This window comes from Gopherus evgoodei, chromosome 8, assembly GCF_007399415.2.
Source record: "Gopherus evgoodei ecotype Sinaloan lineage chromosome 8, rGopEvg1_v1.p, whole genome shotgun sequence".
Taxonomy (NCBI): domain Eukaryota; kingdom Metazoa; phylum Chordata; order Testudines; family Testudinidae; genus Gopherus; species Gopherus evgoodei.
This window is the reverse complement of record NC_044329.1, coordinates 36,962,299-36,985,360: the sequence shown is the minus strand read 5'-3', so window position 1 is coordinate 36,985,360 and position 23,062 is coordinate 36,962,299. Positions and strand designations below refer to the sequence as shown.

General features: G+C 44.0%; 1 protein-coding gene across 1 annotated transcript in view; it reads left to right on the top strand.

Annotated features, from left to right (window-relative positions):
• The window catches only part of NRG2 (neuregulin 2), a 314,981-nt gene that overhangs the window by 168,250 nt on the left and 123,669 nt on the right, over positions 1-23,062 (top strand). The window contains 1 exon segment of the mRNA XM_030573771.1: positions 22,441-22,612. Coding sequence (XP_030429631.1) covers positions 22,441-22,612 — 172 coding nt within the window.

Genomic DNA, 23,062 nt, shown 5'->3' with positions numbered 1-23,062 from the left:
AACAAGGGAATGCTGTGGACACTGAGGTAGTTCATCTTAAGTAAACTTGGCAAGCTGGTCAGTATCTCCTCTCTCACAGATTTGACGTTAGGTTTGTCCAGCTCCCCTTAGAGTGAATGGACAAGCCCCCACTTAATTCAGTGGTGGTTTGATTGTCTTTCTCTGCTAAATAAGGGCCCAAAGGGACATGTCGAGGTTAGAAAAATGAGATTTCCCCCCGCCACCAAATTATAGAATGTGCCTTACAACAACTTTAAAATGCCCCACTCTCCCATGCACCCTAATGGGACGGAGGAGGTTTCAGCCCTAACCTGTAGCACAGAGTGGGGTTCCTGCCCAGAAGGGCCAATCAGAGGGCAGCCTTCAGCTATATAGAGGCAGTGCCCCGCTTCACTGAATGGAGCAGCTGAAATAACGACAATTGCATCTAAACAAGGTTTTGGAAGCTTACTTTTTCTCTCTCTGTTCTTAATGAGAATGGAACCTAAACATAGGAAATTCCACTGATTTGTTATTAAGGAACCTTTTTTCATTCAGGTCAATTTCTTGAGGCTCTGTATGTGTATGTGTGTGTGTGTGTGTCCCTCTTGTGGCTGATTGCAAGCTGCAGCGAGACAAAGTCATTGGTGGAACAATGGCTGTGAATAAAGAATCGGCTTCAGCTCACGTGGCAGAGGCTTATGTACTAGGAGCTGACGTTCCGATGCTAACCCTGTGTCTCATGGGGCACCTTGTTTTGGTGCTAGTACCCCGGGTTGCCTTATGGAATGCATTAGGGCTCTGTGTCTTATCCTGGTCCTGATGAGATTAGCCTCAGCCTGTGACTGTTCCCCATAGTGAGCGTTGGGCCTGGCTTACCTAGCGGTGTGAAGAGTCAATGGACAGACCCGCGGGCAGCCTGCTATTTTTCAATGATTTGCAGCATGAAACATGTTTGATACATAACTCTGTGAGTTAGGCAGCCCCTGGCCATAGTTCCTGTTCTGTGCTGGTGCCAAGGCACACAGGGCTGGTCCTGCCGTACTGGCAGCCCATGCAGTTATCTAGGGCAACAGGATTGAGGGGGCGGCAGCAAATAAACCTGGCAAAGAAAAAACAACAAAACCCTTCCCCTGCTGCTCCTTGCTCTGCCTCCCTCTGGGTCCTACTGCCCTTCCTGCATCTTGCCTTCCCCTACCACTTCCTAAGCAACCATCACCCAATCCCACCCTCACTACCTCCTCACTGCATCTCCTTCCCTCCACCCCGCAGCAGACTAGACCCAGCAGAGGAGTTAGCTGAACCCTGATTGAGGCACTCAGCCTTGAAACCCAGGTCAGAGCCCTCCAGCATGGGGGAGACTGGCCACCCTCCATTGGTCTTCAATCCCCTCCAGCAGCAGAAGCTCTTCTCACCTGTTCAAGTGCTTCAGCACCATGCTGAGTCAGAGCCTGGCTGAGTACTAGTGGGCAGTTGTGTGCATGGGTGTGTTTGCATCTGAGGGGCACTTTAGGGAGAGTCTGAGTTGTGGGGTACTGTAAGGAGGGTGAGTGAGTGACGGAGTGCATGGAACAGATGAGAAAAGGAAGGGGTCAGCGAGAGAGAGAAGGAAGGCAAAGTGGAAGGAAAGCAGAGAGGTTGAAAAGGCAGCAAGAGGAAGTGGAAGAATTGGGATGAGCAGAGAGAAGCAAAGGTGAGAAAATTCTGCACTGGAGGAAAACCCATCTGAGATGAAAACCACAAAGGAGGGAGTAAAAGATTCCTCCCAGATCCATTCAGTGGAAGGGAGTGACGGGAAGAAGGAGGAGCAAGCTCAATGGAGCCAGAGTGAGTTTTAACAAATGTGGCATCAGCAAAAGTGGAAATTGAAACTAAATAACCCTATTAAAAGCAGGGAAAGCTGGGACAGGCCAGAGTAGATGGGTGTGTATGGCAGGGAGAGAAGGGAGTCAAGTGCATGGCGCTTTACCTAGGGCAGCTAGTGCCAAGGGCGGGCCCTGAAAACAAGCATTTGGTGAGCGTGGGTGGAGCTGTGTGGGAGCAAAAAGAAAACACGAGATGTGAGGCTGAGCACCAGAGAGCACGCTGTGTCAAAGCACTGCCCGATTCAGAACCAACTCGCCATTGCCTTCCAGCCCCTGCATGGGGAGGAAGATAAGGAGGGAGGGAGAGAGGGGGCACTGGTGGAATAAGCCATCCTGTTTTGCTGGTGGGAAACTTAGAGCTTGAGATCTGCTTGTAGCTGGGTGGGATGTTGTCCAGGTTTCTCTGTATGATCCGTGTTGAGGAGAATTTCTGCAGTTGCAAATGACTATCCAGTGGGTCCCTTGGAATAATGGAAGGGGGAATGAATCCAGGAATCCAGTTGCATGAGCAGGGTGGTTCTAGCTTGGGTGACACAGCAAGGATGCTAATGGTATAGGGAGAACAATGTGGGAGATTTTCCAAGGCACAAAGGGCAGTTGGGCAATAAGAGTTGGGTCCCATTTGTGCCTAGGAAAATCTCCCCCCTTAGTCTTGGAGAAACACCCAGCCACTAACAATCATAGAAATGTGGGGCTGGAAGGGACCTCGAGAGGTCGTCTAGCCCAGCCACCTGCACTGAGGCAGGACCAAGGAGACTTAGACCATCCTGACAGGTGTTTGTCCACCCTCTTCTTAAAGACCTCCAATGATGGGGATTCCACAACCTCCCTTGGTAACTATTCCAGAGCTTAACTACCCTTAGCATTAGAACATTTTCCTAATATCTAATCTACCTCTCGCTTGCTGCAGATTAAGCCCATTACTTCTTGTCCTACTTTCAATGGACATGGAGAACAATTGATCGCCCTTTTCTTTATAACAACCCTTAATATATTTGAAGACTGTTATCAAGTTTCCCCTCGGTCATCTTTTCTCAAGACTAAACATGCCACATAGGTCAGGCTTTCTAAATCTTTTATCATTTTTGTCACTGTCCTCTAGACTCTCTCCAATTTGTCAATATCTTTCTTAAAGTGTGGCTCAAAATTGGACACCAGTTGAGGCCTCACTAGTGCCAAGTAGAGCAGGACAATTACCTCCCATGTCTTACATGCTACATTCCTGTTTATAGGTCCCCAAAAGAGAAAGCAAAATCTCATGTTTCAATTCCAAGGCTCAGCTTGAGCAAAAGGTAAATACTGGAAGACAAGCAGTGAAAGGAGAAGTCCCAGCTCCAAAAATCCCCCACCTGACAAGAAGTACAGAGAAAAATAATCGGTGCAGAAAAGGAGGAGCACAAGGAAAATGCTCTTCATTTATGAAGATGAACCATTATTTTCCTGCTAGTGCATGTCGTCAGTAAAAGCTGAGATGCAGGGTCTGCTAGAAAGAACTAATGCCAAACAACCACCAGTGGTAACACTGGTAAAACTAACAAATTGGGTTGGGTTACAAACTTCAAAAGCATAAGTCAAGACCACAGAGCAATAACTCGCCCAAGCAGATATGCAATCTCAGAGCGGCAATGGAGTTACCATTCAAAAGGACTCATACTTGAGTGAGTAGAAGATTGGGCTCTGAGGGTGCTGCTTAGAAGTGGCAGAAAACCAGGGAAGGAAGAATATTCAGGTCCCTGGCTAAACAGATGACTCAGACCCATATGAATTCCTGGAGAAATGGTTGCTTGGGGCCCTTCAGTTAGATGTGGAAAGTGACCAGTTGTTACAAGAACCTGGGGGCGGGAGGTTGCGGGGGAGTAGGGGAGGGAGAGAAAAGAAAGTTGGTGATGGAAACCATAGGCAAAAACTTGAATTTAGTAAAGTCCCTGATTTCAGAGCTAGAAAAATATATCTGTGCAGCCAGAATGAAGCATGGCATGAAATGCAAACACAAGACCATTTCATTCTTTTCTTCCTTGAGTTATTTCTGATGCCTTTTGATGTGATTGTTGGGGCAGAGGTGGGGGAGGCATTGGAAGGGAGAAGATGAATGGTCTAGAGTGAATGACTGAAGGGAACAGAGAAAGAGGGAGATGAAGGAACATGAAGCCATCTTACTTCTGAATGGCTTCCAGTAGAGTTATTGGGGGCAAGACATTTAACTGATTTTAAGATGTAGCTGGATAAGTTTAAGAACAGGATTGTGTGATGGGGTCGCCTGAGACAGCAGGGGGCTGGACTTCATGTCTCACCCAGTCCTATGTTCTTAGAAGGGCCCACTGTGACCATCTAGTCTGACCTCCTCTATAGCATAGACCAGAGAACTGCCCACAAATAATTCCTTGAGTAGATCTTCTAGAAAAACATTCAATCTGGAGTTAAAAATGGCTGGTGATGGAGAATACACCACCACCCTTGGTAAATTGTCACAGTGGCTATTTATCCTCCCAATAAACAAAAATTGTGCTTTATTTCTAGTCTGAATTTGTCTAGCTTCAACTTCCAGTCATTAGCTCTGGTTATACCTTTCTGTGCTAGACTGAAGAACTCATTCTTTTGTTCCACATGTAGATACTTATAAACTGTGATCAAGTCACCCCTCAGCCTTCTTTTTTCTGTTAAGATAAACAGATTAAGTTCCATGAGTCTGTCACTTTTCTAACCTTTTAATCATTCTCATGGCTCTTCTCTGGACCTTCTCCGATTTACTGACATCCTTCTTGAATTGTGGACGCCAGAACTGAACACAGGATTCCAGTAGCTGTTGCATCAGTGCCAAATACGGAGGTAAAATAACCTCTACTTCTACTAGAGACTTCCCTGTTTATGCATTCAAGGATTGCAATGGTCCTTTGGGCCACAGCTTCACACTGGGAGCTCATGTTCAGCTGCTTATCCACCATGACCCCCAAATTTTTTCAAAGCCACTGCTTCTCAGGCTAGAGTCCCTCATCCTGTAAGTACAACCTGTGTTCTTTGATACAAGATGTACAGCTTTACATTTGGCCATATTAAAACACATATTGTTTCTTGTGCCCAGCTTACCAAGAGATCCAAAATGCTCTTCATTAGTGACCTGTCCTCTTTGTTTTATTGATCACTCTTCAATTTTTGTGTCATCTGCAGATTTTATCCGTGATGATTTTATTTTCTGTTCCAGGTCATTGATAAAAGTGTTCAATATAAGAGGGCCAAGAACTAATCCTTGTGCAAGCCCTCTAGAACACTCCAGCTTGATGATGATTCCCCCTTTACAATTACATTTTGAGACCAGTCAGCTAGTTTTTATTCCATTTAATGTGTGCCATGTTAAGTTTGTATTGCTACATTCTTGTGTCCTGACTGGTTGCCCCCCATTACTTCTCCTTAGCTGAATTTTTTGATTAATAAAGAATGATTTTGTAGACTCTGGAGATGGAAAGACCCTGGATGAACTCTAATAGATCATATCCCTGGCACCATTGCAAGGATATTTCCTTTTGCATAGTTACAAAAGTTTGTCCAATCAGGTTATAAATGCACCAAGCAATGAGGTTCCAGTGCTTCCTCATGGAGTGTTCAGGATCTCATGCTCTGGAAGTTTTCCCAGATAGTTATCTCAGGGGCATAACAGCATTTGGATGCTCTCCCCCATTTCCAAGCACAAAATGCAAAATTCTGCCTTCCTTCCCGTGCCTGCTTCTTTTGCCACTACTTCATCTATACCTCTGTTAGTTGGTCTCTATTATTATATTCTCCTTTGGCTTGCACTTGTTACTGGAAGATCTCTGAGAAAATTACTTACACTCCACCCCCCCCTTCATTTCTCTTCCCTGATCCCTGAGTTGATCATACTGATTCGAGCAAACAACATTTGCAAGCGTTTGCTCCATCAGAAACTGAATTTGCTTTATCTGTTCCCCTGCCTTTTTTATTCCCTTTCTGTTGATGTTCTAGTAAATGAGATTGCAGAAAGGAATGTTTGTGGAAACAGCAAATTTTAATTGAACGTAAGACATGTTGCTGTAGTGCCTTTAGTGGGCTTCCCCTGAAATTCCAGTTGATATTAAAGCTACCTTCTCCTGGTGTAACCGTTGAACGATGATGGTAGTACTGTTGGCTGCTTTTCCACAAGAGTCCATCCCTTCTCCTACTCAACTGGTGCAGATGTTACAAATCTGAGGCTTAGATAGCTGCTATTGTAAGCCATGCTTTGCTTCCCTGACTCTCACAAGTAGCCCCATTCTCTTCACTGGGGAGACCATGTAAGGAAAGCAAGCAGGATTTGGCCTGATGTATCCTGTCAGTCTAAGATTGTCAGACCAAAGGGAGTTAGGCACCCAAATGCCATTAAAATTCAATGGGATTTGGAAGCCTAAGTTGCTTAGGCTCTTTAAAAGTCCTAACTTAAGGGACCATTTTGTTTACATTCCCTTTTCTTTGTTTGGAAGGTAAGTGGAACCCCAGGAAGATGGTGAACAGACCGTTGGTTGATACTGGCGGACTCTTTTGCCACTGCTTAAAACATTTCTAAAACTGATAGAGGACTTTTAATCTTTCTGCTTGAAAATTAGTGAGAACAAGCGAGCCTTTAATGTGAGCCTCAGGTCCCTCCTGGGGAGATCCTGATAAAAAGTGACATGTTTTTTGGAAATACCTTGTGGTGAACGTGTCAGGAATTCTACTAAAGATAGCACCTGACTTGAGAGACAGGCTGAAGAAAGTCTTTGGAATGGAGCCTGAAAGCACTTGGTACATATCATGGAATTCTATTGTCTGTGGTTGTATAGAGTCCTCCTCCTCACCCCCACTCCGCTGATAATGTTAGAAACTGTTAATTGGGTTTCACTTAGACAGAGGGGTGAGCATTTGCTTCATTTCAGAGGTTGCTGAACATGGATATTTCTAGCTATGAGATCACTTTACAGGCTTGTACAAACCATTGGGGTTGTTCTCAGCCACATAACTTCTGGAGTGATGTTGAAGTCGTTTCAGTTAGGCCACCTTCTTTCCCCCCCACCTAACCCTGAAAAATTGCCAGTACAAAGGGCAAACGTGTGAAACTTGTTTTTGGAACCTCATTAGAACTCAGTTACCTCAAAAGACTGCAAGCCAGTGTGAAAAGAGGAGAACCTTGTGTTGGGCATTTAATATATGTGAACTGGTCTTGAACACTTCTTAGCCTGTGAGGTGTGCAGGTTGTGCTGTGTGCATTACGGTCTTGACTTGACCTACGACCTTCAGGTCACAATAGTACAGGCATTGATAACATATCCATTCCTTGGACAGAGTCCCAACTCTATTTTGACATATGTTGGTAATGTGAAAAAGCACCCGAAAATCTTGGTGCCTCCCAAAAGAAGGTACGGTCCCTGCTCCACAGAGCTTCAAATCTAAGGCCTAGTCTACACTTAAAAACTAAATTCACCTAGCTATGTCGCTCAGAGATGTGAAAAATTTTGCTTCCTGAGTGCTATAGTTCGTTTGACATAACCCTCAATGTAGATGACTAGGATGATGGAGGGCTTCTTCTGTCAACCTAGCCATCGTCTCTCGGAGAGGTGGATTAGCTACATAGATGGAAAAAACCCATCCATTGCTGCAGGAAGTGTCTATGCTACAGTGGCGCAGCACTGTGGTAGCTGTGGCAGTGGTAGTGTAGCCATGGCCTACACGTGACAGACATGAGTGCATACAAAAGAAAAAGAGAAGGACAAGGCTGATGATAATATCCTTCAGTTATGCCGTAAGGCATGTGCACACCCTGATGGCTCCATTATATGTATTCATTTCTGTTCGTCCTATAGACGAGATGGGAGTTTTTAGGAGGGGATGAATAATTCAAGGGACTTGGTCAACAAATGTGGAGTGGACATTCCATGCATATAACACAATGTTGGCTCTTATGTTTGCAAATTTGTCCCTCAATCTGCAGAATTCCCCCGCCCATGCCTACACTCTCTTTCACTTCCCTGCAAGAGAATATAACTTCTGCAGTTTCTTCTAATTACCAGCACCCTCTAGTGTGCTAGTCTGTGCAGACACCCTTTCCACTAGGAGAATTACTTTTCCCCTTTAATTTACAGCTACGCTGCATATCTCCCCGGCTTTAGTGCTAGCACCTATGCGGCTAACAATGCTGTGAAAGACCAAATGAGCAATTGGATAGGAAGGGCCTGATTCTCCTTTCTGTGTAATACTGGTGCAACTCCAGTGACTTCAGTAGTGACTCCTGATTTGTGCAGGGGTCAGCAGCCTTTCAGAAGTGGTGTGCCGAGTATTCATTTATTCACTCTAATTTAAGGTTTTGTGTGCTAGTAATACATTTTAATGCGTTTAGAAGGTCTCTTTCTATAAGTCTATAATATATAACTAAACTATTGTTGTATGTAAAGTAAATAAGATTTTTAAAATGTTTAAGAAGCTTCATTTAAAATTAAAATGCAGAGCCCCCTGGACCGGTGGCCAAGACCCGGGCAGTGTGAGTGCCTACCCCTGTCCTAGTGTAAGTGAAGGAAGAATCAATTACCAAAATTTGAAATGTAACATTCAGTTTCAACAAATACAATGACAGAATCCTATGAATAATTGACTAATTGACCATTTAATTCCTAGGTCACATAATGGACTTTTTTATTCATTTGTTTCAGTAATTTAGGTTGTTTTGTCTTAGATTGTAAACTTCTTGGAGCAGGGATGATAGGCCCCCATGTTTGTACAGCACTAGAGCACAGTGTTAAATGAAGTGTAGCTAAGGCCATAAGGGACCACCATGATCATCTAGTCTGACCTACTGTATAGCACAGGTCAGAGAACTTCCCCAAATTAATTCCTCTTCATACCAGAGAAGATCTTTTAGAAAAACATCCAATCTTGATTTAAAAGTTGCTGGTGATGAAGAATCCACCACAGCCCTTGTTGTTTTTCAGTGGGTAATTATCCTCACTGTTAAGGTGCAGATTTTTATTTCTAGGCTGAATTTGTCTAGCTTCAACTTCCAGCCATTGGATCTTGTTATACCTTCTTCTGCTAGACTGAAGATCCCCTTATCAAGTTTTTGTTCCTCATGTAGATACTTATAAACTGTGATGGTCACTCCTTCTCTTTGTTAAGCCAAATAGATTGAGCTCCTTGTGTCCGTCAATATAAGGCAGGTCTTCCAACCCTTTAATCATTCTCATGGCTCTTCTCTGAACCTTCTCCAATTTATCAATGTTCACTTGTGGACGTCAGAACTGGACACACTGTTCCAGCAGTGGCCACACCAGTGCCAAATACAGAGGTAATAGAACTTTCCTACTCTGATTTGAGATTTCCCTATTTATACATCCAAGGATTGCATTAATGAACTGTTTCACCAAGTGACCAGTACAGATTCTCTGGTCCCATGCTAGTGGACTTGCAGCTACTCATAGACTTTAAAGGCCAGAAGGGACCATCATGATCATCTAGTCTGTTACCCTGCACATTGCAGGCCACGGAACCTCACCCACCCACTCCTGTAATAGACCCCTAACCCCTGGCTGAGTTACTGAAGTCCTCAAATCATGATATAGACCAGGGGTAGGCAACCTATGGCACAGGTGCTGAAGACGGCCCACGAGCTGATTTTCAGTGGCACTCACACTGCCTGGGTTCTGGCCACCGGTCCAGGGGACTCTGCATTTTAATTTAATTTTAAATGAAGCTTCTTAAACATTCTGAAACCTTATTTACTTTACATACAACAATAGTTTAGTTATATATTATAGACTTATAGAAAGAGACCTTCTAAAAAGGTTAAAATGTATTATTGGCACGCAAAACCTTAAATTAGAGTGAATAAATGAAGACTCGACACCCCGCTTCTCAAAGGTTGCCGACTCCTGATATAGACACTTCAGGTTACAAAGAAACCACCATTTACTCTAGTTTAAACCTGCAAGTGACCCAAGCTCCATGTGGCAGAGGAAGACTAAACCCTCCCAGAGTCTCTGCCAAATTGACATGGGGGAAAATTTCTACTTGCCCCCAAATATAGTGATCAGTTAGATTCTGATTATGTGGACAAGACCTACCAGCCAGACACCTCCCTGTCTAGTGCCCCATCTCCAGCCACTGGGAATATTTGCTGCTAGCAGTTGCAGATTGGCTACATGCCATTGTAGGCAATCCCATCATACCACCCCCTCCATAAACTTATCAAGCTCAGTCTTGAAGCCAGTTACGTTTTTGCCCCCACCTTTGGAAGGCTGTTCCAGAACTTCACTCCTCTGATGGTTAGAAACCTTCATCTAACTACAAACCTAAACTTGTTGATGGCCAGATGACTCTTCAGGATTAGGGTCCTTCAGGGAACCCCTTTAAGGTCATCTGGAAACTGAGCAGTTCATAACATATATCTCTTAGTAATCAACCATAACTTTGTTAATAGAATATATTCCAGAATCAATCATGTACAGACCAGATATTACCTTTAGGAATACAGACTTTGTTAGCTATATGGACAGTAGAAACTGCTGCCTTTGTGCTGGATACTATATTGGTTTTAATAGGAACACCATGGATGTTGCTCTCCGTCAGATTGCTTACATTTGGCTGCACTTCTCTCCCTCATGTGTTTGGCTGCTGAGGGTCTAACTGGCATGCCTGAACTTGTCATGAACAGGGTCTAATTGATCCCCATATGTGGGGATGGGAAGGAATTTCCCCCAGGTCAGATTGGGAGTGACCTGGGTTTTTTTTTTTCACTTTTATCTGCAGTGTGGGGTGCAGGTTACTTGCAAGGATCATTTGGGTATATCTCAGTTAATCCATTCCTGCCATTGCAGGGACCTGGAGCATTGGTGTACCTTGATCCCTCCCATTCTTTGCCTGTGGCACATATTAGTTTAGTCGGTAACATCTGGGTCTAATTTTGGTTGTTGGGTGTATTGTGCAGGTTCTGGATGATGCTGGTGGCCTGTGATATGCAGGAGGTCAGACTAGATGATCTGGTGGTTCCTTATGGTGTTAGGTTCCTTCTATGATTCTGACTTCCAGGTGAATTTCTTGGCAAAACACATTCAAAATTAAATGCAATACAATAAAGTATGCTGCAGTTATTTTATGCAAACCAACTCCCATTAATTCAGTGCTAAAATAGAGAAATCAAGGACTTGGGTCCAAGATTTTTAGAATTTTGCATGCACGATGCAAAAATGTTCATGCATAATTTGCACATGCATTTGTTGCAGTAATGATCATTGCATGTGCAAATGGCCAGGTAAACATCCAGCTGGTCCTTTGCCTGCACAGGTTTTGCATGTGTATGTACTGTTTTGTAGTAAAAGCACATGCTAATTTTACATGCACATTTTTGAAATCGTGGTCCCATGGAAGTCAGTAAATGTTTGGCCATTAGCTTCAGTGAGGCCAGGATTTCAACCCAGGGCAGTATCTCAAACCAGAAACCTACACAGGAACTTTAATTATGGTAATATGACCCTTTGAGAGAGACAGGGAGAACCAAGGAATGAGAATCAGAGAGATGGAAAATGCACAACTTATCAACTATTCTTTTTACAGCACTTAATGGAGCTCTTGTTTGCTAGGGTAACAAATATCACAGAGTTTGTCATGTTGCTTACATCACCACAGACCCTTGTTAACTTTTTCTGTTTTCTGATTTGAACTGCCAGGGTTTGACTGACAGTATTAAATAGAGAGCTGAGATCTACAGCTTAGATGGTGTCTGAGGACCAAGAGAGTAAGGATCAAATTTTTGCAAGGCATAGAGCTGTTCCTGTGAGATGCCCAGTGAGGGGCCAAGTCCTCACCACCTCTTTGAGTGATGCCCTTAAGCCCTTGAAATATTCCACATGTTATTGTCTGTGGTATCTCCAGCCCTTCTCACCAGCACTCAATGTCAGCCAGGCCTAAGGACGCAGTGCTGTCCAATTTTATAGCAAGGGGCTGGGAGATGAAACTCCAGAAGTGCCAAATCACATCTTGGAATTACTAAGATAACAGATGTAGTTTGAGGGAGACCTGGTCATGTGTTAACTAAAAGGCCTAAGGATGAGCACAACAGAGTCTGCCAGTCGTCAACTACTGCCCCAGGAAATTAAAATTGTATGTTGCGGTTTACCTGGCATATGCCCTGCCGATGGCAGCGGAGATCTGAGAGAGCCACTGCTGTTTTCAAAGACAATTGAGTTAAATCCTGTGAGAGAGTCTGGTCATCCTTTTCACATAAATGGGAAATATAAGTTGCCTAAAGCATGATGTTTATTACAGACACTGGATTACATTTAATGTTCTCTATTTGAACTCAGAGTCTGTAATTACCCACTGATGGGTTGCAGCAGGATTTGGGAGAAGACTGTGTAAGTTTAATACCGAATGTCTTTTCCACATACATTGTGAGGATTGGATAGATGTTTACTCCGTGTATGTTGGGTGAGGGGTGTGCTTTGCATCTCCCCCATTTTAGAAGGCATTACTTAAGGACAATGGTAGTCAACCTTGCAGAGGTGCAGAGTCCTGCCCTAAAATTTTGGCATCAAATGCCATCATTCACCGCTCTGCAAAGTAACATTCTGCAGCATTTGCAGTATGATGTTGCTTCACTGTAACATGGCATCAAGTATTGATGAAGTTCTTGAACACATGGGTTCCTCAGCCTAAGGACTGCAGTCCTAATGCAGGGTGTGAACAGGTCTAGTAGATGGCAACCACCCTCCTTTTCTTTATGCCTTCTGTGGTAACAGAGTCATGATATGGAAGAGGTGGTCTGACACAGACATTGCAACAGCACATCAAGGCATCACACATGATTGTAGCTTGTAACTTGCCTCTCCTCTTTACCCATTCTCCTGCCTCTTTGACTGCTGGAAATCAGGCCAAACCACCTTCTTCCCTAGCTGCTTGGAGAGCTGTCATCCTGGCCCCCCAGGTCCATCTGCATAGTGCTTCCTGCATTGTTTCTTGTGCATCAGGTGGTGGGGAGAACCTTCCTGTGATCAGTGCTCTCCAGGAGACCAGATGAGAAGAAGAAACTATCGGGACACATGCGGGGGTCATGGGCCAAGGTTGTGGGCGCAGGCCGAGGGATGTGCTGGCCGCTGCTTCCTGCAGCCCCCATTGGCCTGGAGCAGTGAACCGCGGCCAGTGGGAGCTGTGATCGGCCGAATCAGCAGAGGCGGCAGGTAAACAAACCGGCCCAGACTGCCAGGGGCTTTCCCTGAACAAGCGGCAGACTAGCTTTGAGAAGCACTGTTGTAATTGATGTTGTTTGCCATTGAGTAGGTGATGGGTATGCAAATCCTGGTGTCTTGTTGCTGTACAGGCTACAGGTATTAACAGTAAATCTGATTTAGAATGCAGAGAATGACAGCTGGAGCATGACCACACATTCAGATGGGTTACAGAACTGGATGTGTGTGTTTTTCATATCTTGGTTGGTTTTGGTGTTAGCTTAGTTCTCTAGGCCTATGTTGGTGGTTGTTTGAGCTATTTAATTTCAGTGACTACAGAATGAGCCTTCCTTCCATGCAGCTTTTGTGGTTCTTCACAGTCTCTTCTCCACCAGGTTTAAAGTATGATTTTTAGGGGAACTTTTAGGGGATTTTTATGAGGAACTTGTCACCTTACTCATAGCTCAAGTAGATTTTGTTGAATTTCTGTGCAAAAAGCCCCACAGGACTAGTCTTAGTGCAACTAAGCTCTGTTCAATATCTTCATCAACGATTTAGATGTTGGCATAGAAAGTACGCTTATTAAGTTTGCAGACGATACCAAACTGGGAGGGATTGCAACTGCTTTGGAGGACAGGGTCAAAATTCAAAATGATTTGCACAAATTGGAGAAATGGTCTGAGGTAAACAGGATGAAGTTCAATAAAGATAAATGCAAAGTGCTCCACTTAGGAAGGAACAATCAGTTTCACACATACAGAATGGGAAGAGACTGTCTAGGAAGGAGAATGGCAGAAAGAGATCTAGGGGTCATAGTGGACCACAAGCTTAATATGAGTCAACAGTGTGATACTGTTGCAAAAAAAGCAAACGTGATTCTGGGATGCATTAACAGGTGTATTGTAAACAAGACACGAGAACTCATTCTTCCGCTTTACTCTGCGCAGGTTAGGCCTCAACTGGAGTATTGTGTCCAGTTCTGGGCACCGCATTTCAAGAAAGATGTGGAGAAATTGGAAAGGGTCCAGAGAAGAGCAACAAGGATGATTAAAGGTCTTGAGAACATGACCTATGAAGGAAGGCTGAAACAATTGGGTTTGTTTAGTATGGAAAAGAGAAGACTGAGAGGGGACATGATAGCAGTTTTCAGGTATCTAAAAGGGTGTCATCAGGAAGAGGGAGAAAACTTGTTCACCTTAGCCTCCAATGATAGAACAAGAAGCAATGGGCTTAAACTGCAGCAAGGGAGATTTAGGTTGGACATTAGGAAAGAGTTCCTAACTGTCAGGGTAGTTAAACACTGGAATAGATTGCCTAGGGAAGTTGTGGAATCTCCATCTCTGGAGATATTTAAGAGAAGGTTAGATAAATGTCTATTAGGGATGGTCTAGACAGTATTTGGTCCTGCCATGAGGGCAGGGGACTGGACTCTCGAGGTCCCTTCCAGTCCTTGAGTCTATGAGTCTAAACCTATTAAGTCCCAAATCCTGGGCCCTTTGAAACTGAACAGCCAAGCTCCCATTCATTAATATACTCATAGCTACTTACACTTACCCACTAGAGCGGGGCAAAAAATGTCAAGAAGGATTTGTGAAATTCATGCAACTAAGTGCTATTAATTTCTTTCACCAGTATTTGCAAGCATGGTATTGTCAACCTCAAGAATCCAAAAATCATGAGATTTCAAAAATAATAAATGTGGGACCTTTTTATTGTTTTTTTATTTATTATTATTCCTGGATTTTGAAACTTTCAGATTATATTTTCCATCTTTTCCCTGCAACCACAGGGGCTAGAAACTTACTTATTTCTTTTAAGTGAAAGCAGAGTCTCACATAATCGCTTGATTCCGGGAGCTGGGTGTCACAGGCTCGTCTGAGCCAATGAAGCGTCTAGTGAAATGAGCTCACCTAGTCTTACAGAAGTCAAATTAATAGTCAACTCAGGATAGTCCACCTGGGCCTTACATTCCTCAAAGTAAACAAAACTCATTCACTGACTCAAACAAAAAAGTGCAGAATTATCCCAAGAGGCCTGGTCAGGGGCTAAATTAAGGAGCAATCCTTTCTCCTCTATCTCTACTTCACCCATAACTGGCCTCTGGAAGAACTAGCCAGACCTTTTTATACCGCCAGCTGGGCCTTGATTGGTTTCTGACTGTTTCCAGCCTTTCTAGCCAGTGGAGGACTGATACTTATTGGTTCCACCTGCAGCTGATTCTTATTTATTCTCCATGAACCTCTGTATTGGCCAGAAGAATGATTGCAGAAAGCTAAAATTTTGCAAATATGTGTCCAGACACCCATCACAAAATGGCTTTGATTTCCCTCCCCTGTTAATAAAACTTTCAGGTGTTGAATCAGGGAGCAGAAACAGTAGCATACAAGTTAGGTGAATAGTCACATACCATGAATTTGGAATACTCAAAGATCTAGTTGAAAATTGTTTGTGACCAATCCACATCTGAAATATGCTTTTACAGGGAGTGTCCATCAAATAACTTTGAATACCAATTAATGTGTAGAATTCAAAGTATGTGCATGAATAATTATCCCAGCTTTACTTGCAAGCAGTGTTATTCTGCTCTTCCATTTGTACTTGATATTGTCCCCTAGTGACTAAGGAACAAAGATTTGTTTGTTTTTCCTTGGGACTTGGGGACATTTAACTTGCCTCCATCGTCTCCTTAAATGTATGTCACTGCTCATTTTCATATAGCGTGAAGTTAATGGGTTTGACCATCCCAATCTGTGCAGGGGAAAAAAACCCATTCAAAGCATTAAAGAAGGGGAGCACAACTTAAATACGAACATACTTTATGCTGTTCCCAATAACTTCTTCAGCCATAAGTGGAATTTCATGAAGTACATTGGTTCAAAAAAATGGGAAGCAGGCTGACTTCAAAGCTGTAAATTAATTAAGTTAATGAAGCCAGCTATGACCAAAGAATCTCAATCTATTTATTTTATCCAAGAAGAAACTAAGAAGTGAATTGATCATGGTCAAAATAACTACCATATATACTTGTTCATAAGCCAAATTTTTTTAGTAAAAAAGGGAAGCACCAGAGAAGTGGGTCGGCTTATGAATGGGTATAGAGAGGGAGAGGTGGGGCACAGCCCCTCCACCCAACAGAGGGAGCAGGGAGAGGCAGCAAAGCCAGAAGGGAAGAGGCGGGGCCAGAGCCTCTCCCCTTCTCGCCACGTTGCTCTCCCCCCAGCCTCCATAGCAGCTGCAGCTCCGGGGCTGGCAGGCTGCAGCCAGGCCGCTTGGCCCCACCCCCCAGAGCAGGCTGTGGTGGCTCTGTCCAGCTCACTGGAGCACGCTGCGGCCACGCCGCCCAGTCTGGCCCTCCAGAGCAGGCTGCGGCTGCACTGCCCAGCCTGCTGGAGCAGCTCCAGCCAAGTCAGAGGCATCCTCTCCAGATAAGGTGGGAAGGGATAGGATGGGGAGAGTGTGGGGGTCTGGGGTTAGGGGTGGGGTTATGGGGGTGGTGGTTACAGGGGTATTCCCCTGACTCCCAGCTTCTTCCCCTGCCCAAAAAATTTCCCTGCCAGTTGCTGTCCCAGCCTGTCAGGGTAAGCAGCTGGCACGCCAGGACACTTTGTTTACTTAGGTTTACCTCTGGGTCTGTGGATGCTGGAGGTAAACAAACCATCTCAGACCACCAGCGGCTTATCCTGATGGCCTGGGAACCAAAGTTTGCTGACCCCTGAATGATAGGGTCGGCTTGTGAATGGGTTATACAAATTTTCCATTTTTACTTATCCATCTTGGGGGGGCTGGCTTATAAACGAACTGGCTTATGATCGAGTATATATAGTACATGGGGAAGAGATTTCTGATGGTAGATAGCTTTTTAATCTGGTAGAGAAAGGTTTAACAAAAACCAATGGTTGGAAGCTGAAGCTTGACAAATTCAGATTAGAAATAAAGGTCACACTTTTAATAGTGAGGTTAATTAACCAGTGGAACACCTTCCCTAGAGATATGTTGGATTCTCTATCATTTGCATTCTTTAAATCAAGACTGGATAGCTTTCTAAAAGAGACACTGTAGCTCTAAGATGTTATCGGCTTGATGCAGAAATGACTGTTGGAAATTCTTTGACCTATGTGATGCCGGGCATCAGATTGGATGATGATAATGATCCCTTCTGGCCTTAATCTCTATGAATCTGTACACACACAGACACAGACACACTTCATAAGCCTATTTTTCACAACAACTTTTCACAGAGCAAGTTCTCTCTGTACCTGAGTTCAGGGGAGAGAACAGAGCTATTTCCCTTTAACATGCATGCATGCTTTTTGGTGTATGATTCACTTCAAAGCAAAGATCAGTAAAAGAGAAAGTTTTTTGACTTTGCAAAACCAGAGGTGCCCAGGATCCAAGTTCGAGTTAACTGGAACCCCTAAGTTTGAGAAACATGAGGGGGCATTTTCCCCACTTCTAGCTGACATGCATCTCCATAGCTCCGTCACACTCCTCTATCATCTATGCTCTTTGGGCTTTTCCCAAGCTTGAGATGAATGTAGCTAGAGTCACAGTGCCTGCCACACTTGAGGGGAGGCCATTCCTAGAGCCCTTCCTCTGAACAGCTCAGGTGCACCTCCTCTCCTCTGGCATGGCTCTTCTCCTCAAAAGGATCCTTTACTTCTCCTCTGAATGGAAGGCAGTGAATTGTAAGGCAGGTGTCTAAACCTTTTCATTTTGTAAACCACCTCTTAACTGAGTGTTAGACCTCCACTGCCATTCATGATTAGAGTGACCAGACAGCAAGTGTGAAAAATCAGGAAAGGGAGTCGGGGGTAATAGGTGCCTAAATAAGAAAAAGATCCCAAAATCAGGACTGTCCCTATAAAATCAGGACATCTGGTCACCCTATTAACGATTGCATAACTTCCTGATGACCACTACCATGATTGCTGACATGCAGAAATAATTCTAGGGAAGTATTTCATGCATTTTGTTCTCTCTTTCTTCAAAAAGCACAGAACACTTATTGCACTAAATGCACTGCCTGCTCCACAGCAATCTGTTTATCCCCCCTCCCAGCTGCACTGGTCCTCTTTCTCTCTTCCACTGCACATGTTTCTTTGTCTACGACTACACTGCACAGCTCCTGCAGCTGTGTATGGGGGATGTGTAGCTACGTGCTGCAGTGAAAAGCAGGCTGCACCCATACTGCAGTATGTAGCTACCTGTGTCGGAGAGAGGTCTCAGCAGCAGGGAGCTCTCAGAGCCTTACCCTGCTGCCTCCCCACTGCCAGAGTCTTTCCTCACCACTGGAGCTTTCCCTGCAGTAGGTGAATACTCCAGAAGCTGGATGCTGCATTGCTAAAAATAGCAGGGTAGCCATGGGAGGTGCTGCTTGGGAATGTACAGAGCTGCGTAGAGTCCATACCCAGGTCCTTACCCAGAGGGTTCTGGCATGTCTCTACTTGCCTAAGCAGTGCCTCACGGTTTACACTGCTATTTACACCCTTGCTAGGGGGCATGTCGTATATGTACTCTACATGCCGCTGAAAGGAGTATGCAGGGTATATGGACCTTTTGCCACCTGCTCTGTTTCCCTTCCTTTCCTGCTGCACATGTTTTCTTGCTCCCCTGGATATACTGGACCAAACTGATTTGCACCGGCTATCTGCATTGACTACAGTGGAGCTATGCAGATTTACACCAGCTGATTTGGTCCACTACCTGCCTTGCTGTCTTTTTCCTTGCTCTACCTCTGCTGGTAGCTGGCAGCTCTGCTGTTGCCTCCAATCTCAAGAGACAGAGTCTGTTTCACGTTTTCAGCTGCTTTGTCCCATTAATTCACTTTAGGCTAATGTCTTCCAGCTCCACCCATAGTTGAAGCTTTTTTGAAGTTTGACCAAGATTGATTCAGCTGTTTGATGCATGCAGGCATAAAACAAACACAAAACATCCTTCCCCATGCATTCAGATGAGATTTTAAACTGTGAGTTCCAAGACAATCTTTAGACTTTTCTGTACATTCAGCATATGTCTCTGTTAGTGTCGTTGTTACTCTGCCTGTTTTCATTTGTATATAATAACCTTCAATAAAGAAAATATTTAAAAAGCCCAGCAGTCTAGGATTATTTAGCTTGGCAAGACAAAAGAGGGGAAATATAACAGAGGTCTGTAAAATGATGACTGGCTATTCCTGGGGGAATTCTGCGCCAAAACATTATAAATTCGGCACCAAAAAATTAAAAATTCGGCACACAATATTTTAAAATTTTGCAAAATTCTGCTTATTTGTCAAAACAGCACAATATAATCATGCTGATTTCAATTATTTTGTTAATTTAAACTACAATACAATGGATGGAGAATGGGAGAGGGGAGCATTGGAAGAAATCCCCAAATCCCCTCTGTCTAACAGTAGTGTGGCTAGAATTGAGCCTTTACTTCTAGTTATTAGTCAACAAATATATACAGCCTATGCTCAGTGTCACATCATAGGCAACTGAAGAGCAAGTGAGGGCTGGAGACTCAAACTCACAATTTATATTGGCTACTGACCATCTCCAGAAAGATCAGTAGCAAACAGTTCATGGAGTACATTTTGATAGGAATTTTTTTCAGTTCAAAAATTTAGATCAGTTCTAATCCATAAAACAACATAGGCATGTGTAAGGCCATACTGTCCTTTACAATAAGGCTCCTTTACACCACTCTGGCAACATAAAGGAGCCTTAACTTTTTTACACCTGTTTTATACTTCTGGGGGAATTCACTAAGCAGGCAGGCTGCTACATTCTCGTCTGCCTGAGGGGACAGAACCTGCCCCAATCCTGTCTCCTCAGAAACACCCCAAAGCCCTGCCCCTTGTCATAACATTTCTTCCCAGATCTGGACCTTACCATCCAAAATATGAGTGTTAGCATGAAAACCTCCAAGCTTAGTTACCAGCTTGGACCTGGTATCGCTGCCACCAGCTAGGAATTATACAGTGCCTAGCTCACTGTGGTCTCCCCAAAACCTTCCCTGGGGGATCCCCAGACTCAGATGCCTTGAGTCTTACAACAAAGGGAAATAACCCCCTCCCCTTGTTTCCTTGTTACTTCCTCCCAGGTTCCCCTCCCTGGACGACCCTAGGAGATTCCCTGCTTCCAGTCCTGGAAACACAAGTACCGAGAGATCTAATCTCTCTTCCCCCTCACCCAGAGGGTATGCAAAGTCAGGCTTAGTAAATCTAACACAAAGAGATTTTCCCCCTGACTTCTTCCTCCCACCAATTCCCTGGTGAGCTGCAGACTTAATTCCCTGGAGTCCCCACTAAAGAAAAACTCCAACAGGTCTTAAAAAGAAAGCTATATATAAAAAAGAAAGAAAAGGACATTAAAAATAGTGTCTGTAATAAGGTGACAATATACAGGGTCAATTGCTTAAGAAAAAAAAGTGAATAAACAGCCTTATTCCAAAAAGAATACAATTTAACACATTCCAGCAACTACACACATGTAAATACAAAAGAAAACAATATAAACCTATTGTCTTACTATCCTTGTACTTACAACTTGGAAACTAAAGATTAGAAAGCCAGGAGATAGAAAGATCACTCTCAGAGCCGAGAGGGTCAGACCCAAGACAAAGAACAACGAACTCACACCCAAAACTTCCCTCCACCCAGATTTGAAAAAGTCTTGTTTCCCGATTGGTCCTCTGGTCAGGTGTTTGGTTCCCTGTGTTAACCCTTTACAGGTAAAAGAACATTAACCCTTAGCTATCTGTTTATGATACCCCTCCACACCAAGCATGCTGCAATAATGAGCAAGAGGGACAGAGTGTGTGTCTCTCAATCGCACAACTGCCCAGCCCCACCCCCTGACAGTGATTTATCTCTCTACTGGCTGCTCCAGGCAACCAAATCAACCTGCCTGCACTGCTGGGGAGGGGAGCATGACCGCTCTTGCAGCTTCCCTTTGCTTCACCATCAGAAGTCATTTTTCTGTGGGGAAGCAAAGAAATCTGTGGGGGCCAGGAATTCTACACACATGCAGTGATGCAAAATTCCCCTAGGAGTGACTGGTATAATGAAGCTCATCTGATTTTCTGTCTCTTATTACTGTCCCATAGCACAAGGTTAGGCCACTCAGTGAAATTAAAAGGCAACCAATGTATATTGCATGGTGAAAATACTTTATCTGCAACATATAATTAACAAGTGAACTCACTGCTGTAGGATGTTAAAACAAATAGAACTTATTAAGACTTTCTTTTAAAAGGTAAGATTTAAAATAATACATGTTCAAAGAGAACAGACTGCAGTTACAACTGTTAAGACAAAAATTGCAAAGGTTGCTAATCCTCACGCTTAGGGCATAATATAATCCCTGGCTGTGGTTTGTTAAGGGTGAATGGTACAACCTTATCCAATTTTCCAGAGGCATAGTTGGTTTATTTCCCTTCTCAGAAGCATCCAGTAAAGGTCACACTCAGAGGCAGGTCTCATACTAGAAGCTGACCTGTCAGGTGTTCCACTTCTTGGGATTTGTAAAGATCTTTCCCAGTTGTCTCTATTCTGTCATGCCTCCACCTGTGGCCCCAGGAACTGGTGCCTTTCCCTCTTTAGCCATTTGCACAGGTAGAATTTTCAGTGTAGGAGCCCTGTTTGGCTGTAGTGTAGAATAGGAGAGTGACCACTTGTACCAGCATTTGTTTCCTCCGCTAGGACATGTTTCAGCCTTCCGCTCTTAGCAGCAGAAGAGCTAATGCACAGTACACCTCCAGATTGGTACAAGGCAGGCACATGAGCGCAGGAAATCTTCAGTGCATGCAGCTAGGGGAAGAGAATGAACCCCCTACCCCCCATTTGCTTCTTCAGTAGTCAAATAGTACAACTCTGAGCAGCAGATGTTGGGAGATCAACAGTGTGTCTGTCAGCAAGCAGCAAAGGTAAAAGAAGATGTCATAGCAAAAAGGTTAGCAGCAGCAACGGCGAATAAGAAAATCCACCATGAACTCCTGCCGCTGCGCTGTGGTTCAGCCTGGCTTGCTGGTCTGGGAAGCAGAATAAAACCTCATCTCTTTCCTGCACCTGGAGATGCAGAGAGCCTGCCTTCGTGCATGAGACAAACGGGAGCTATTGGTCTGGAAATCTGCAGCAGATGTGAGGCAAAGGTGGAAACTGGTGAGCCTGCCCTTCATCTGAAGTCAGGGGCCTGCCTCCTTCCCAGCATATTCAGCTGTGACAATCCACCTATTTGTTTTTTTTTAAGACATAATGAAGCTAATAGTAAGTATTTAGACAAGGATCCAACCTCTGAGTCACTATAGAGTAAGTGCAGCTGCAGATCAGATGCTTCTCTTAGAACCCCAGCAGAGGGAAACTCGACTGTATAACTTCCCTTGCCCTGTGCCCCTTACAGAGGCAGGTTTTCACACTGGTCTGATTTCTCTTTTCACAGCTGTTCCTCCCAAACTGAAGAAACTGAAAAGCCCAAATGTTCACGTCGGGGAAAAAATTTCACTGAAATGTGAGGCTACTGCAGGGAATCCCCAGCCCTCCTACAAGTGGTATAAAGATGGCAAAGAACTGAAGAAGAGCAAGGACATCCGAATAAAATATGGGAATGGCAAGTAAGTTTGAAACTTGATTGCTTTGCACGATAATAATTATCAAATGTCTGGTATAAATGTCATACATCAGACTGCCTCCTGTCAGCCTTCAAGTAGCTGTATCTATTTTTCCTGCACCTGTACCACCTTCTGCAGGGATGCTGTCAGATTTCACAAGCTAAGCACGTTGGTCTGGATTGGTACTTGGATGGACGACCACCAGAAAATTTCTACAGTGTTGTAGGTGACATCCTGTTCTTGGAGTTAGTATTAACTGAGGTCCCAAGATGGTGTTTGAGGGCACTGTGCTGCTGGAAGAATAAAACTGACCACTTGCAATCATTTTTACAAGAGTAGCATTATGAACTGCAGGGTCCTGGGCAAATTCCATTTCTGATTTCCTAAATTTGACTTACGGTTTCAATTGGATGTACTATTCCTCTTTACTTCCTGTCCTAAACTGTTGTGTAC